Genomic DNA, 12,785 nt, shown 5'->3' with positions numbered 1-12,785 from the left:
AAATTCCCGCTTGCATTAGTTCCGATACAAGCGGCATGGAGCGCTGTTTTTCATATTTAACCAAAGTGTTATCGTGAAACATCTAGAGGAGGTAGGTGATCTGTGCTACCATACCAATGTAACGTGACAGGGCGACAAACAAAATTTCGACCAATCACGTACCGAATTTCATACAGTTTTCGATACAAGAACTTGCATAGTGTCATACAAGGCACAAATGTACGTACAAGAAATGATACAAGAAACGATATCAGAAACGATATTAGAAATAATACAAGAAAATGCATAGTGTCATACAGCCTTAAGGCAAAGAGAATGATGATGAAAATAAGTTTCTGATTCCATCCACAGATGTACGCTGCAATTATATTTTTGACAGTTGACAAAGACAAAGTAGACACAAAATAGACAGTTGACAAAGACAAAAAAATTTTTGCTGTTTTCAATTTTCAACAGCTCAAATTGTACTGTAATTTATATTAAAATTTAATATTTAATACCTTCTTAAAACTTACAAATCATCCATAAAATGACTGACAAAGCCAAACTGGATCTTGGAGTTTTGGAAGAGGATGACGAATTCGAAGAGTTTCCCGTCGAGGGTAAAAAATAGAAAATGAGGTTATGTTGAATGATTTGCTTATTTTAACATTTTCTTTATTTTAGATTGGTCCGGCAAAGAAAAGGACGAACAGGATATTAGTGTATGGGAGGATAACTGGGAAGACGATAACGTTGAAGACGATTTCAACAAACAGTTAAGGTAGGTCCCCTTCTTCTTCTTTTAATGGTGCTACAACCCTTTGTGAGTCTTGGCCTGCTTAACAATGTTTTTCCATTCTGCCCTGTCGGATACTGTCCTTCGCCACTGCCTGATGTTCATGGTTTTAATGTTGTCTAGGTTGTCTATTCATCTTTTACGGACCTTCCTTTTGTTCTATTTCCTTGGGGCTTCCATCTTTGGATTACTTTCACAACTCGATTATCTGGCATTCTTTCTAAGTGACCAAGCCAGCTTAGTCTTTGAGACTTCACAATATCTGCGCTCTGCATTAGTTCATCCAGCTCGTGGTTCATTTTAATTCTCCACGAACCATCGTTGCAGTGTGTTCGTCCAAATATCTTCCTTAGTATTTTGTGCTCAAATATTCTCAGTTGATTTTCATCTGTGGTTGAAGGGTCCACGTTTAACATCCATATCCACTGGTCTAATAATTACTGTTTTGTAGATTCTTAGCTTAGACTCACGATTCAGTAACTTACTTTTCATTAAGGCTTTGTATGCATAAAAACACTTATTACCACTAAGAATATGTGCTTGTATTTCTTGACTGGTGTTATTGTTGTCATTTACAGTTGAGTCCGGGAATCTTTACCTGTGCGTCATCATTTAAAGCATACGAAATAAGTCGATGATAAGTCGGAAATTGAAATTTAATAAACGCAACAGCAAGTGACAATAAGTGACTTGCTGTTGCGTTTAGTAAATTTCAATTTCCGACTTATCATCAACTTATTTCCTATGCTTTAAATGATGACGCACTGGTAAAGATTCCTGGACTCAACTGTATTATTGAGCCTAGGTAGGGAAAATTGGAGACATATTCGTAGGTATGGTTGTCTAGCTTCAGATTCTCATGTTGATTAGATCTTGTGCACTCTATATGTTTTGTTTTACTTTTATTTATATATAGACGAAACGTAGCAGCTTCTCATTTCAGCTCTATAGCTTTTTCACTTAATATCCTTTTGTTGCGGCTTATCATGGCAACATCATCCGCATATACTCATGTTTGCATAGATCTTGTATTAATACAGCCGTTCAAATCCAATTTTCTAACAACAGCTTCTAAAGTTAGATTAAAAAGTGTTGTTGATAAGGCATCACCTTGCCTAACTCCATTTTCAATATCAAATGCTTCTGTCATAACTCCATCTATTCTCGCCATAGCTTTGGAGCCCTCCAAAGTCATTTGTATAAGTTTCACTAACTTATTGGGTAACCATAACATAGATAGTTGCTTTAACATCTTCTGTCGATCTACACCATCAAGTGCCTGTTTGAAATCGGTATACAAGTTGTAAGTTGTATGTTGGTATGTTATATTCAAACCACATTGGTATTCACCAACCATTTCTTCTAAATAAGATTCCAGGCGGCTGTTATAATTCCTGATAATATCTTGTAGACGACATTTAAAACAGTTATGCGCCTATAATTTTCGCAGGTCTGTAGATAGGAAGAGGAAGTATGATTCCTACTTTCCAATCTTCTGGGACGACTTCTAGTTTCCATATGTGGTCGATTATGTTTGTGTTTTATACTTAGTTGTAGTTTTACATGTATCTAAATTTTATATTTTCATTATTAGGACGAAAGCTCTGCTTTATTGTATTTTGTATGTATTGGGTTTATCCTGTTAGTTAATAAATAAATAGATTAGTTTATGGATACACTTCCATAGCACATGTCCACCATTCTTTATGAGCTCTGCAGTTATTTCATCTGTGCCAGGTGCTTTGTTATTTTTTAGATGTTTTATGACGTTTATAGTTTCTTCTAATGTTGGTTGCTCAACTAGTTGTTCTGCTGTGTGGTGAATTATTTCTTCATCTTGGTTTTGTTGTTTGTCTGGATTTAAGAGCTCTAGAAAATGCCCCTTCCCCCTATTCCGATGGGTGAGTTGCCGGAATTTAATTGAAATGAATGTAATAAAAAGAATGATAAATATTTTATTTATTGTAACGAAAATATGTTTCGCTTTGGTCTCGGAAGAAAAGGTGGATGTTAGCTACGACCAGACCCGATGCGTTTGCCTGCTGAGCTGTGACTGAAGAAAAAAACCACAATACATCGCTATACACCGACCCCGAATATTCCAATGGGTGTGTTGCTGGAATTTAATTGAAATGAATGTAATAAAAAGAATGATAAATATTTTATTTATTGTAACGAAAATGTGTTTCGTTTTGGTCTCGGAAGAAAAGGTGGATGTTAGCTACGACCAGACCCGATGCGTTTGCCTGCTGAGCTGTGACTGAAGAAAAAAACCACAAACGATAAATATATTTGTGTTTCTTTTACTTTGACCAGCTGTCAATAAATCACTAGGTCTGGCGTACACTTTTGCAGTTTCAAGAAAACAATTTCGATGCATGTGAGTTGTTGACATAATGGTCTGATATGATAACTAATTTATGTGGGTGAGTAAAGCCATGTCACTCTTAAACATTTTTGTATTTAATTCAATGTGAATTTCGAATGACTAAGTTGTTTCGCTTTTGAGAAAAAATATTAAAATTAAAATTAGCGAAATAGTAATTAAAGCGTATCGCTATACACCGACCCTGAATATTCCGATGGGTGTGTTGCTGGAATTTAACTGAAATGAATGTAATAAAAAGAATGATAAATATTTTATTTATTGTAACGAAAATGTGTTTCGCTTTGGTCTCAGAAGAAAAGGTGGATGTTAGCGACGACCAGACCCGATGCGTTTGCCTGCTGAGCTGTGACTGAAGAAAAAAACCACAAACGATAAATATGTTTGTGTTTCTTTTACTTTGACCAGCTGTCAATAAATCACTAGGTCTGGCGTACACTTTTGTAGTTTTAAGAAAACAATTTCGATGCATTAAGAAGTTGTTGACATAATGGTCTGATATGATAACTAATTTATGTGGGTGAGAAAACAGATGTTGACAGAGTAAAGCCATATCACTCTTAAACATTTTTGTATTTAATTCAATGTGAATTTCGAGTGACTAAGTTGTTTCGCTTTTGAGGAAAAATATTAAAATTAAAATTAGCGAAATAGTAATTAAAGCGTATCGCTATACCCCCTTTTCATTATTTCTTCTTTCTCACTGATAATTGCCCCATTTTTGTCCTTGCAAACTGTTGTTCTGGTCATGTATCCTTCTGTGTATTGCTTGGTCTCCTTGTAAAATTTTCGAGTCTCTCTTCTGTTGTAATCTGTAATTTCCTGATATCCTAATTAGCTAAACGAAAAATCGTAAAAATGTAGACCTTTTGATATATACAGTAACTTCTTCATCATCCAGCCGTTATCGTCCACTGCTGAACATGTGCCTCGTCTAAGTTTCTCCATGTCTCCCTGTCTTGAGCTACCATTATCCACTTCGCCATCACAGCAGTTCTCTTTACATCGTCGCTCCAGCGTGTTAGTGGTCAACCTCTGCTTCATTTGTCAGCTGCTGTTGCCATTCCAATATTCTTCTAGTCCACCTGTTGTTCGATGGTCTTGCCACATGACCTTTCCGTCTCCATTTCTTTTTAGTTAAATTAGTTACATATTCTACTGTCCAGGGCCGGCGATAACAGGCCTGCAAGAGATGCACTGCAGGCCCGCGCCCCTATTTGGGGGCGCCAAAATGATCTTTTTTCTGCTGGTGTGATACAAAATGTTAATTTAAAAGAAACTGAAGGGCGCTATGCTAGTTTTGCAGGCGGGCGCCTGATACACTAGCGCCGGTACTGCCACTGTCTTTGATTTTTGTTCTTTGCCTGATGGAATTATTTTTTAATTTGATGTTTTTGAATTTTTCCATAAAAATTCGTATAAAACATCAAAATATAACGAATTATGTAATTCAAGTAGATGCTTATTGTTTAGTTGTGAGTCTTAAGAATAAAATTATTCATTTTGAACTTTTCGAAAAATTTTATTAGAGATCCACGAACTCTCCAGTAAAAAAACACACTTTTGCAAGACTCCATCTACAGCAGTAAAGAGAAAATAAAATTGCCAAAAATATTTTTTGTTTACTCAAACTTATATTATTACATATAATTTAATAATATTCAAAAGAAATTTTGTTAATAAATATATTTTATTTAAAAAAAATTCATGGTCTAAGAAAGTAACAAAAGAATTTATAATATTCTTGTATTTCAGAGCCCAACTCGAGAAACAGAAAGCAAAGCCTCCAGCAAAATAGAATTTATAAGTGATCTAATTCCATCTAAAATGTATATTTATCTCTAATTAATGTGTTTGTAATAAAATAATAAAAATTTGTATTATTTTTCAATCCTATCCCTGGGCTTCCCCCTAAAAAACGCCTCGTAGGGGAAGGGAAAACAGAAAACATCGATTCACCAAGAAAAAAATGATACAGAAAAAACTGTTTCAAATAAGAAATATAGCTGAGATAATTTGGAATGGGTGTACCATTCTCTGAACAACGCTTAACGCTGCTGTCCTGTTCGGGTCTATGTGACCCAAAAAATAATTTATTTTTTATTTTACAAATTATTACGCGGCGTAACGATTTGGTGTTTCGTGACTTTATTACCTAATATGAGGTCCTTCAATTGCATATGAGATAAACAATCAACTTCCTAATTTTTTTGATAAAAATCAAATTGTTACCTAGGGTATGTTCGGGTCCATATGACCCGCATATTTAAACCTTTAAAAATTACCTGTGTATGTGTGTTTAGTTGGCAGTATTCTATATTGGCAGTACCTGTGTGTTTGTCAGCCGGATACGTCTGTAAATAAAAACAGGATTCTGCAATCTAGAACTTGTAAAATAAACTATAGTATAGCTGGACGATGTTGCAAACCAAATTATAAATATGACCAACTTGGACGGTCTTTGGAACCAACTGGAAAGACATAAATAAAGTTTGTTTTCGAAGCATACATTGGTCTTTTATTTTTAGCTTGAGTTTATAAGTCCCATGGTGAATCAGCTAAAAGTTTGTGGAATGAAGAAACGGGTCGTAGTATATTTCAATCAACAATGTCGCTTGATATATTTACAAAAAGTTTGCAAGTATGTAATACGTTTGGATAACAAAACTACGAGAGAGGATAGGAGACGTTTTGATAAACTTGCTGCAATAAGTGAAATTTAGGAAACATAATGTTTTAACCCTGATGAAAATGTTACTGTCAATAAGCAACTAGTTGCCTTTATGAGGCCGCTCTTCCTTCATATTATGGTATATTCCAAGCAAGCCAGCGAAATATGGCACAAAAGTTTGGGTTTTATGTAATTATTATGAACAGTAAAACTTCTAATGCTCTAAAATTGCAGATCTATACAGGAATTCGTGTGACTTGAGTAGTGATTTGGAAGCCCACAATATTAAGTGTAATAAATTTTTTACATCGTAAAATTTAGGACAATTTCTTCTAAAACAAAGTAGATACAATGCCGGGGACTATAAGTAAAATAAACCGGAGCTTTCAGCAAATTTTGCGAATAAACAAGTTCATAGCTCATCTTTTTTGCTTCACGCAAGATACCACTGTTGTTGACAATATTCCTAAAAACAATAAAAATGTTGTTCTTATGAGTACATTACATCATGAATTTATGCATCACTTTCATCAAAAGAAAAAGCCCCAAATTATTTTAGATTACAATTCTAATAAGGAAGCAGTGTAATTCTAGATTAGCTTGTTGGCACATATACATGTGAGAAGAGATAAATCGCTGGCCAATGATTTTTTATAATCTGCTGGACATTTCTGCCTACAACGCGTTCATGTTATGGGCATCAATAAATATCCAATGGAATACCAATAAACTGGCAAAACGGTGAATTTTTCTTAAGGAATTGGGAAAAAACTAATGAAACCAGTCATCATTTCCAGAAAGAAAATATACCAATAACTAAAGGCTATCACGAACTGGTAAAAAGGACAGTGGTAGAAACAAGATGGAAATGCTGGTGAGCCTATGGACAATCTAACTCCGCCTGCTAAATGAGCACGCTGTAAACTTGCCCTAAAAACGATAACAAGACTAATTATTATGTTGTATATATCATAAACATATTTGTAAAATCCATTCTTTTTATTACTGTCCCAGTTGTAAACTGAATTAAATTTTTGTAGATATTTGTTACTAGGCTTTTTTGAAACAAAAAATAACTTTTATTTTTGTTAATAAAATTTAATTTACATTAACAACATAATTTTTGTTTAATTAACCATAATCTATGGTTAATACAGTTTTATTTATCACCATTAGCTTATTTTATTTCGACTAAGGAGTGTAAACCATAGTTGGGTCATATTGACCCGAACAGTACATTTGTGTAGTTGACTCGAACGGGACAGCAGGTTGATTGGAGATTTTAATTTTTTGATTTTTTTCTTATGTACTCAATTCAGTACTTATCATAACAAATTTTGCTGTTCAATGTACTATTTATATTGAAGTACTAACATACAAAATAATACATCAATTTTTTTTTCACTTTAAATGTTTTTAATTCCAATAAAAATTACAAAAGATTCTTATACAACTGAAATATTACTATGTATTACATATAATCAACATCAAATCTTTCACTTTCAGTTCGGGCACCAACAGCACAGGACAAAAGTGCTTGTATACTTCTTTCTTCACCACTGCCATAGATGTAGCCATTGGCCTAAAAAAAATCAACTAATCACAATTCTTTCTCTAAATCAGTTCATAAAAGCAAAAGAAGAACAGTATAATTAACTTTAAAATAATAAGGTTAGATATACAGTGTGTTAGTAAATAAGTATGAAAAACTTTAAGGGGTAATTCTATATATGAAAAAATAATGACAGTTTGCTTTATAAACGTATGTCCGCAAATGCTTCGTTTCCGAGATACAGGGTGTTAGAATTTTTATTTCAAACTTCCAATTTATTTATTGCTCTAATTCCGACTGAGATATGAAAATGAAATTTTGTGGGTTATAAGAGGTAGATAACCCGTGAGCAGTCGTGCTCACTTCTGTAACGTGAACAGTTGCGTGTTAGATTTTATCTCACAATACGAATTTACAACAAATTTTTATTTTATAGTATTCTTATTTATGTACTTGCTATGTTAGAAATATTATTTCTAATAATTATTAAAGCTTATTTTTTTTTGTTTTATGGCATACACTTTTTATATACAGTGGAACCTCGATTATCCGTCAGGGCACCGGACCAAGGGTATGACGGATAATCGAAAAGACGGTTAACAGAACATTAAAAAAAAATTCATAGTACAACTCTCAAATTTAATTTGTATGTTTTGTTTGACAATTTAAGAGGGAGAATCAATCAATTTGGTTTAAAATATTCTGAAATCTTTGTTTGTTTTACTCTTGCTTTACATTTTGCAACGGCTGAATTTCTTAATCAGCGGATAATCATGAAACCTACTTTATTGGCTTCTTCTGGTCGAGAATACCAGTCGATGAATTGTTGCATGTGCGATGCAGCATCTCTAGCTTTTTTACGCAAATCTTTGTCACTTGCAATAACATCAACGACAGCGCCACCGTTAAATGTTCAATCAAAATGAATCGATGACTCAATTTTTGCTAATCTAGTCAATACAATAGTGATCAATCTATAGAAATATTTCCGGGATAAAAATAGCAAGAAATGCGGTTGTAAAAATGAAAATTCTCTGCACCAAAGACCTTAGATTAGAAGTGAGAGTAAGAGCACTGAGATGCTAAGTGTTTTCGATACTGAAATATATGTACTTGAAAGCTGGACATTGAAGCAAGAACACATCAAATAAGCTACAGTCCTTTGAAATGTGGTGTTACAGGAGGATGCTTAGGATGGCATGGACACAGAAGAAAACTAACATGGAAGTATTGCGAGAAATGGGCAAAGAATACTAAATAATAGACACAATAAAAATAATAAAATTACGGACCGTATTATATCGGACCCTGACGGTTAACAGAGGTGACGGTTAATGGAGAGACGGATAATCGAGGTTCCACTGTATCCTACTAATTAAGAATTTTTGAAATTCATAAAAACAAAAGAAGAGTGAACTTTTTATGGGTTAAGGCTCATATAGGACTAACTCATAATGAAGATGTTGATAGTTTGGCTAAAAAAGCTATTGAGTATGGTACTTCAAATAATCGTAAGTTTTGCATATCTGATTTAGTTAACACTATTAAGCATCGAGTTAAAAATCAGTGGAGTCAATCATGGCGAGATCTTTGTAAACAATCCAACTCTCAGTATTCACTGATTCAACCTTCTGTTTCAAATATATATTGGTTTAAAAATTATTTAGTACCTCGAAGATATATAACAACATTAATCAGAATGAAGTTTGGACATGCATGTTTCCCTCTACATCTGGCAAGAATTAAAGTTTTTGATTCAAATCTTTGTACTGAATGTCAGAATGTGGGTGATTTGAATCACACTTTCTTTGAGTGCACAAAATACATTTCATACACCTCTAATTTAATCGAAGCTTTAATAAAATGTAATGTTTTTCCACCTTTCAATATATCCTATCTACTGTCTCTGAACAGTAAAAATATATATGATTGTTTAATGAAATTTATCTGTGAAACTGAAATTAACCTCTAAACTTATTAATCCTGATAATCTGATATATTTCTACATATGAAAAGAGAAGAAGATGTATAATGGAAAAATGTGGTGAGCAATTTGGATGGTCCATAGCGGCCAGCTGCAGCTTTTGAACTGAGTAGAGAGCTGTGGAAGAGTTTGCTATGGAACTCTAAGGACCTCATTCATTGCCTTCTTTATGTATGAATAGAAAAAAAAAGTTGTGACTGGATAATTGACACCCAAGTCTATGCCATAAAAAAATATTACAAGTAAAACTTTTGTTCATGATATAAATAAATTTAAAATCAAATGGATATGTATATAAGATAGTGAGAAAAGAGATTTCTCATACAAAGATAAGAGTGAGAGAATAGTGAGCCTAGTTTTGGTACGTCTATCAAAATAAACAAGCTGTGTTGGCTAGGCCACTTAGAAAGAATGAATGAGAGGGAGCCATTGATACACATTCATAACCAAAGACCAGATGTAGTGAGGAGAAGAGGTAGGACCAGGTGGAAGACGACTTATGAGAATTAAGAGTACAAAAATTAGAAAACCAAGGCGAAGGATAGAAGCTGATTCTGAAACAGTCCAAGATCTACCATGGGTTGTAGAGCCAATGATGAAGAAATAATGGCTTTTATCAAATATATGACAATATCCATTTATACATAAGCATTACCTTATCAACAGCACTTTTCAATTCCAGCAAACTTTTATCTGATTTCACATTCAAAAGCACAAACCCAACCAAACTGTACTCTTGTATGATATCCACGAGAGCTGCATTTAACTTCTTGTACTTTTTCGTAAATGGACCATCATCTAGAAGTTCTAGTAAGTATTCCAAATCCATCACATCAGTATAGAAGTCTAAACCGAAGTCAAGCTTTGATGCATTCTTCTTAAGAAGATCTGCCTAAAAACAAGTTAATATGTCAAAATAAAATCAAAATTTCTATTAGAATTATGTAGTAATATTATTAACACATCCACTGCCACGTTTATCCTACAGGACCAACACTGATGTTACCTCAGCAGGCCACATTGGTCTGATGGAGCCAACACATATTTTGTCTTACCGGGCTCTGTTATCAATGGAGCAATAAATATGTTTCAATGGCCAGAAGAGTGAGTAGAAGAGGCAGGCCTAGAGCACGATTTAAGGACCAGGTGGAAGATGACTTACAAGTACAGTAAAACCTCGATATAACAGACTAACTGGGGGGACAGGATATTCGTTAAAGCCGAAAGTCCATTATATAAAAATAGCTTTAGAATCAGTCAAAAATTTTTTTAAATATATACTGTATTTAAATACAGTGTACAAAGGAATCAATTGTTTGCTACTCTTTTACTTTTCTTCTTCATCTAAAAACTTTCTGCAATATGTTTGGTTGCCAAAATTATTCACTGATCCATGGGTTGAATAAGCGATGTATTTTTTGGCAAAAACATACAATTAAAGTTGCCATCTTCTAAATGTCGAATATTTTCTGGGGGATGAGCATGAACGTTGCCTAAAATCTAAACATTTCACCTCTTTCGGAGGTATTTCCAGTTTCTTCACTTTAAATTTTCTCACTGTAGGTACAAGTTCTTTAAAAATCCAATTTTTGAAAATATCTGTGATGAACCATGCCTTATTAGAGCTATAATATGAAAATGACAGATGATGCATTATACCTTTGACAACTCAAGGGGTTACGAGATTTGCCAACAATTATAGCAGTTAATCCATGCGATCCATCGGTGTTGGCACAAAGCAGTGCCGAGATCATGTCTTTGCTGATTTTTCTTACAGAATTCCATTTTTCATATTTTTTTGCATTCAAATTTTTTTATCGAATTTTTAGTCTGTTATATCTGAAGTCCGTTAAATAGAGGTCCGTTCTATTGAGGTTTTACTGTATTAGGAGTACAAAATTGGAAATCCAAGGCAAAGGATAGGAGGGACTGGAAACTGATTCTAGAACAGGTCAAAACACACCATGGGTTGTGGAATCGATGATGATGATGATAAATTTTTTTCCAAAGTTACTATAATATATAAAAAATACCACATACTTACCTTGCTTAGTACATTCACATGAGGAAGGCCAATTTGCAACATCGTAGATAGAGATAGCAACAGAGTAGAAATAAATTTTGGAGGATCTGAGCAATAGTGAGAATCGACCAAATGCACTGCACACAAATGATATCCCAATTTTTCTAAACGTCCAAAAATTTCCTTGATGGCAGTATGATGTGTGTACAACTCAACTTGTCCAGGCATATCAAAAATTAAATAACTGTCTTTAATTTTGCTTAATTTGCTAAGAAGCCAGTCAAAGTTTTCTTCGAGGTATTCCATACAGTACATTAAGGCTCCGTTAGGTCCTAATTTAAGTTCGGCCATGACATCTTCTACAGTTACTAACTGCATGATGTCTATCTTCGGACTGTAACCCATATTTTCATTAGCTGGATCTAAATTAACGATTTCTACTTTCCTGTTTAACTTTTCTTTGTAAAACGCATACACTTTTCCACAGTATGTTGTTTTTCCTGAGCCAGGAGGTCCTATAACGACCTGCCCGTAGAAACTTTCAGCTTTTTTAACTCTTTCTAAAGCCATGGTTTACTTGTGATTTACAATTGATTCTATAATAATATCTAAGCTACGTCTACTATAGTCTTTTAGGCTTAAACAAACTAGCAAAGGTTTTTGAGTGGCCAGTTTTTCTGTCAAATATCTAACTGCAACTTCTGCATGTACATTCTCAGCTCCCAGTATCTGCTTAATGTTGTAGACCTTTTCTGATACGGTTAGTCCATTGGCTGGTTGATCTACCTTGACTTGGTAAAGATTCCCTATCTTTTCAAATTGAGTGATGATCAAGTGTTGATAGTTTGTAAATGTTGTTAATGCTACGTCGGTGTGTTGACCATTCACTATAACAGCAAAATTATTGACCTTAGATGGAAAATTGTTCACAGTGGAAGATACAGATTCCGAATCCATTTCATGCTTGTAGAAAAATGGAAAAATAAACAACTAAACAAGAGCCAAGTCATACATAACCTATAAATGACAGTGACAGGAAGGGAAGAGGACGAGCGAAATATCGATATTTCCAATCGATACCGCTTCGATATTCGATGGTATGCGGCATGCTAACATGAAAAGTTAGTTCTGGCAACAATGTGGTTCTACATTTACCATAAAACTTGGTCAATTTGCAAACAGGTGGGCCAGTATTAAATATGAGAATTTATTTGATTATTTTAATATAATGTAAATTAACTGCTCCAAATGCATTTATTACGTTGTAAAAACATAATAATTATACTACTATTTGTATACAGAACATCTAATAGTTTTAGATTTTCTTAAAAACTGAAACACATACCATGTTGTCGGGCCACCATTTTGTAGGCGTGTCCAAATTACAGTCG

General features: G+C 33.9%; 2 protein-coding genes across 2 annotated transcripts; one reads left to right on the top strand and one right to left on the bottom strand.

Annotated features, from left to right (window-relative positions):
* Positions 1 to 237: 237 nt before the first annotated feature.
* Positions 238 to 5,042, top strand: LOC114330498 (26S proteasome complex subunit SEM1). The gene is made up of 3 exons (XM_028279843.2): positions 238 to 602; positions 667 to 763; positions 4,920 to 5,042. The coding sequence occupies exons 1-3, from the start codon at positions 530 to 532 to the stop codon at positions 4,960 to 4,962; spliced, it is 213 nt and encodes a 70-aa protein (XP_028135644.1). The 5' UTR covers positions 238 to 529; the 3' UTR covers positions 4,963 to 5,042.
* A 2,186-nt stretch (positions 5,043 to 7,228) lies between these two features.
* On the bottom strand, positions 7,229 to 11,969 carry LOC114330499 (GPN-loop GTPase 2). The gene is made up of 3 exons (XM_028279844.2): positions 11,416 to 11,969; positions 10,027 to 10,263; positions 7,229 to 7,417 (listed from the first exon to the last, which is right to left on the bottom strand). Exons 1-3 carry the CDS (start codon positions 11,962 to 11,964, stop codon positions 7,307 to 7,309), a joined length of 897 nt encoding a protein of 298 aa, XP_028135645.1. The 5' UTR covers positions 11,965 to 11,969; the 3' UTR covers positions 7,229 to 7,306.
* Positions 11,970 to 12,785: the final 816 nt, after the last annotated feature.

This window comes from Diabrotica virgifera, chromosome 9 (assembly GCF_917563875.1).
Source record: "Diabrotica virgifera virgifera chromosome 9, PGI_DIABVI_V3a".
In the NCBI taxonomy this organism is placed as follows: domain Eukaryota; kingdom Metazoa; phylum Arthropoda; class Insecta; order Coleoptera; family Chrysomelidae; genus Diabrotica; species Diabrotica virgifera.
The sequence above is the reverse complement of the archived record's forward strand: the minus strand, read 5'-3'. Positions and strand labels throughout refer to the sequence as shown.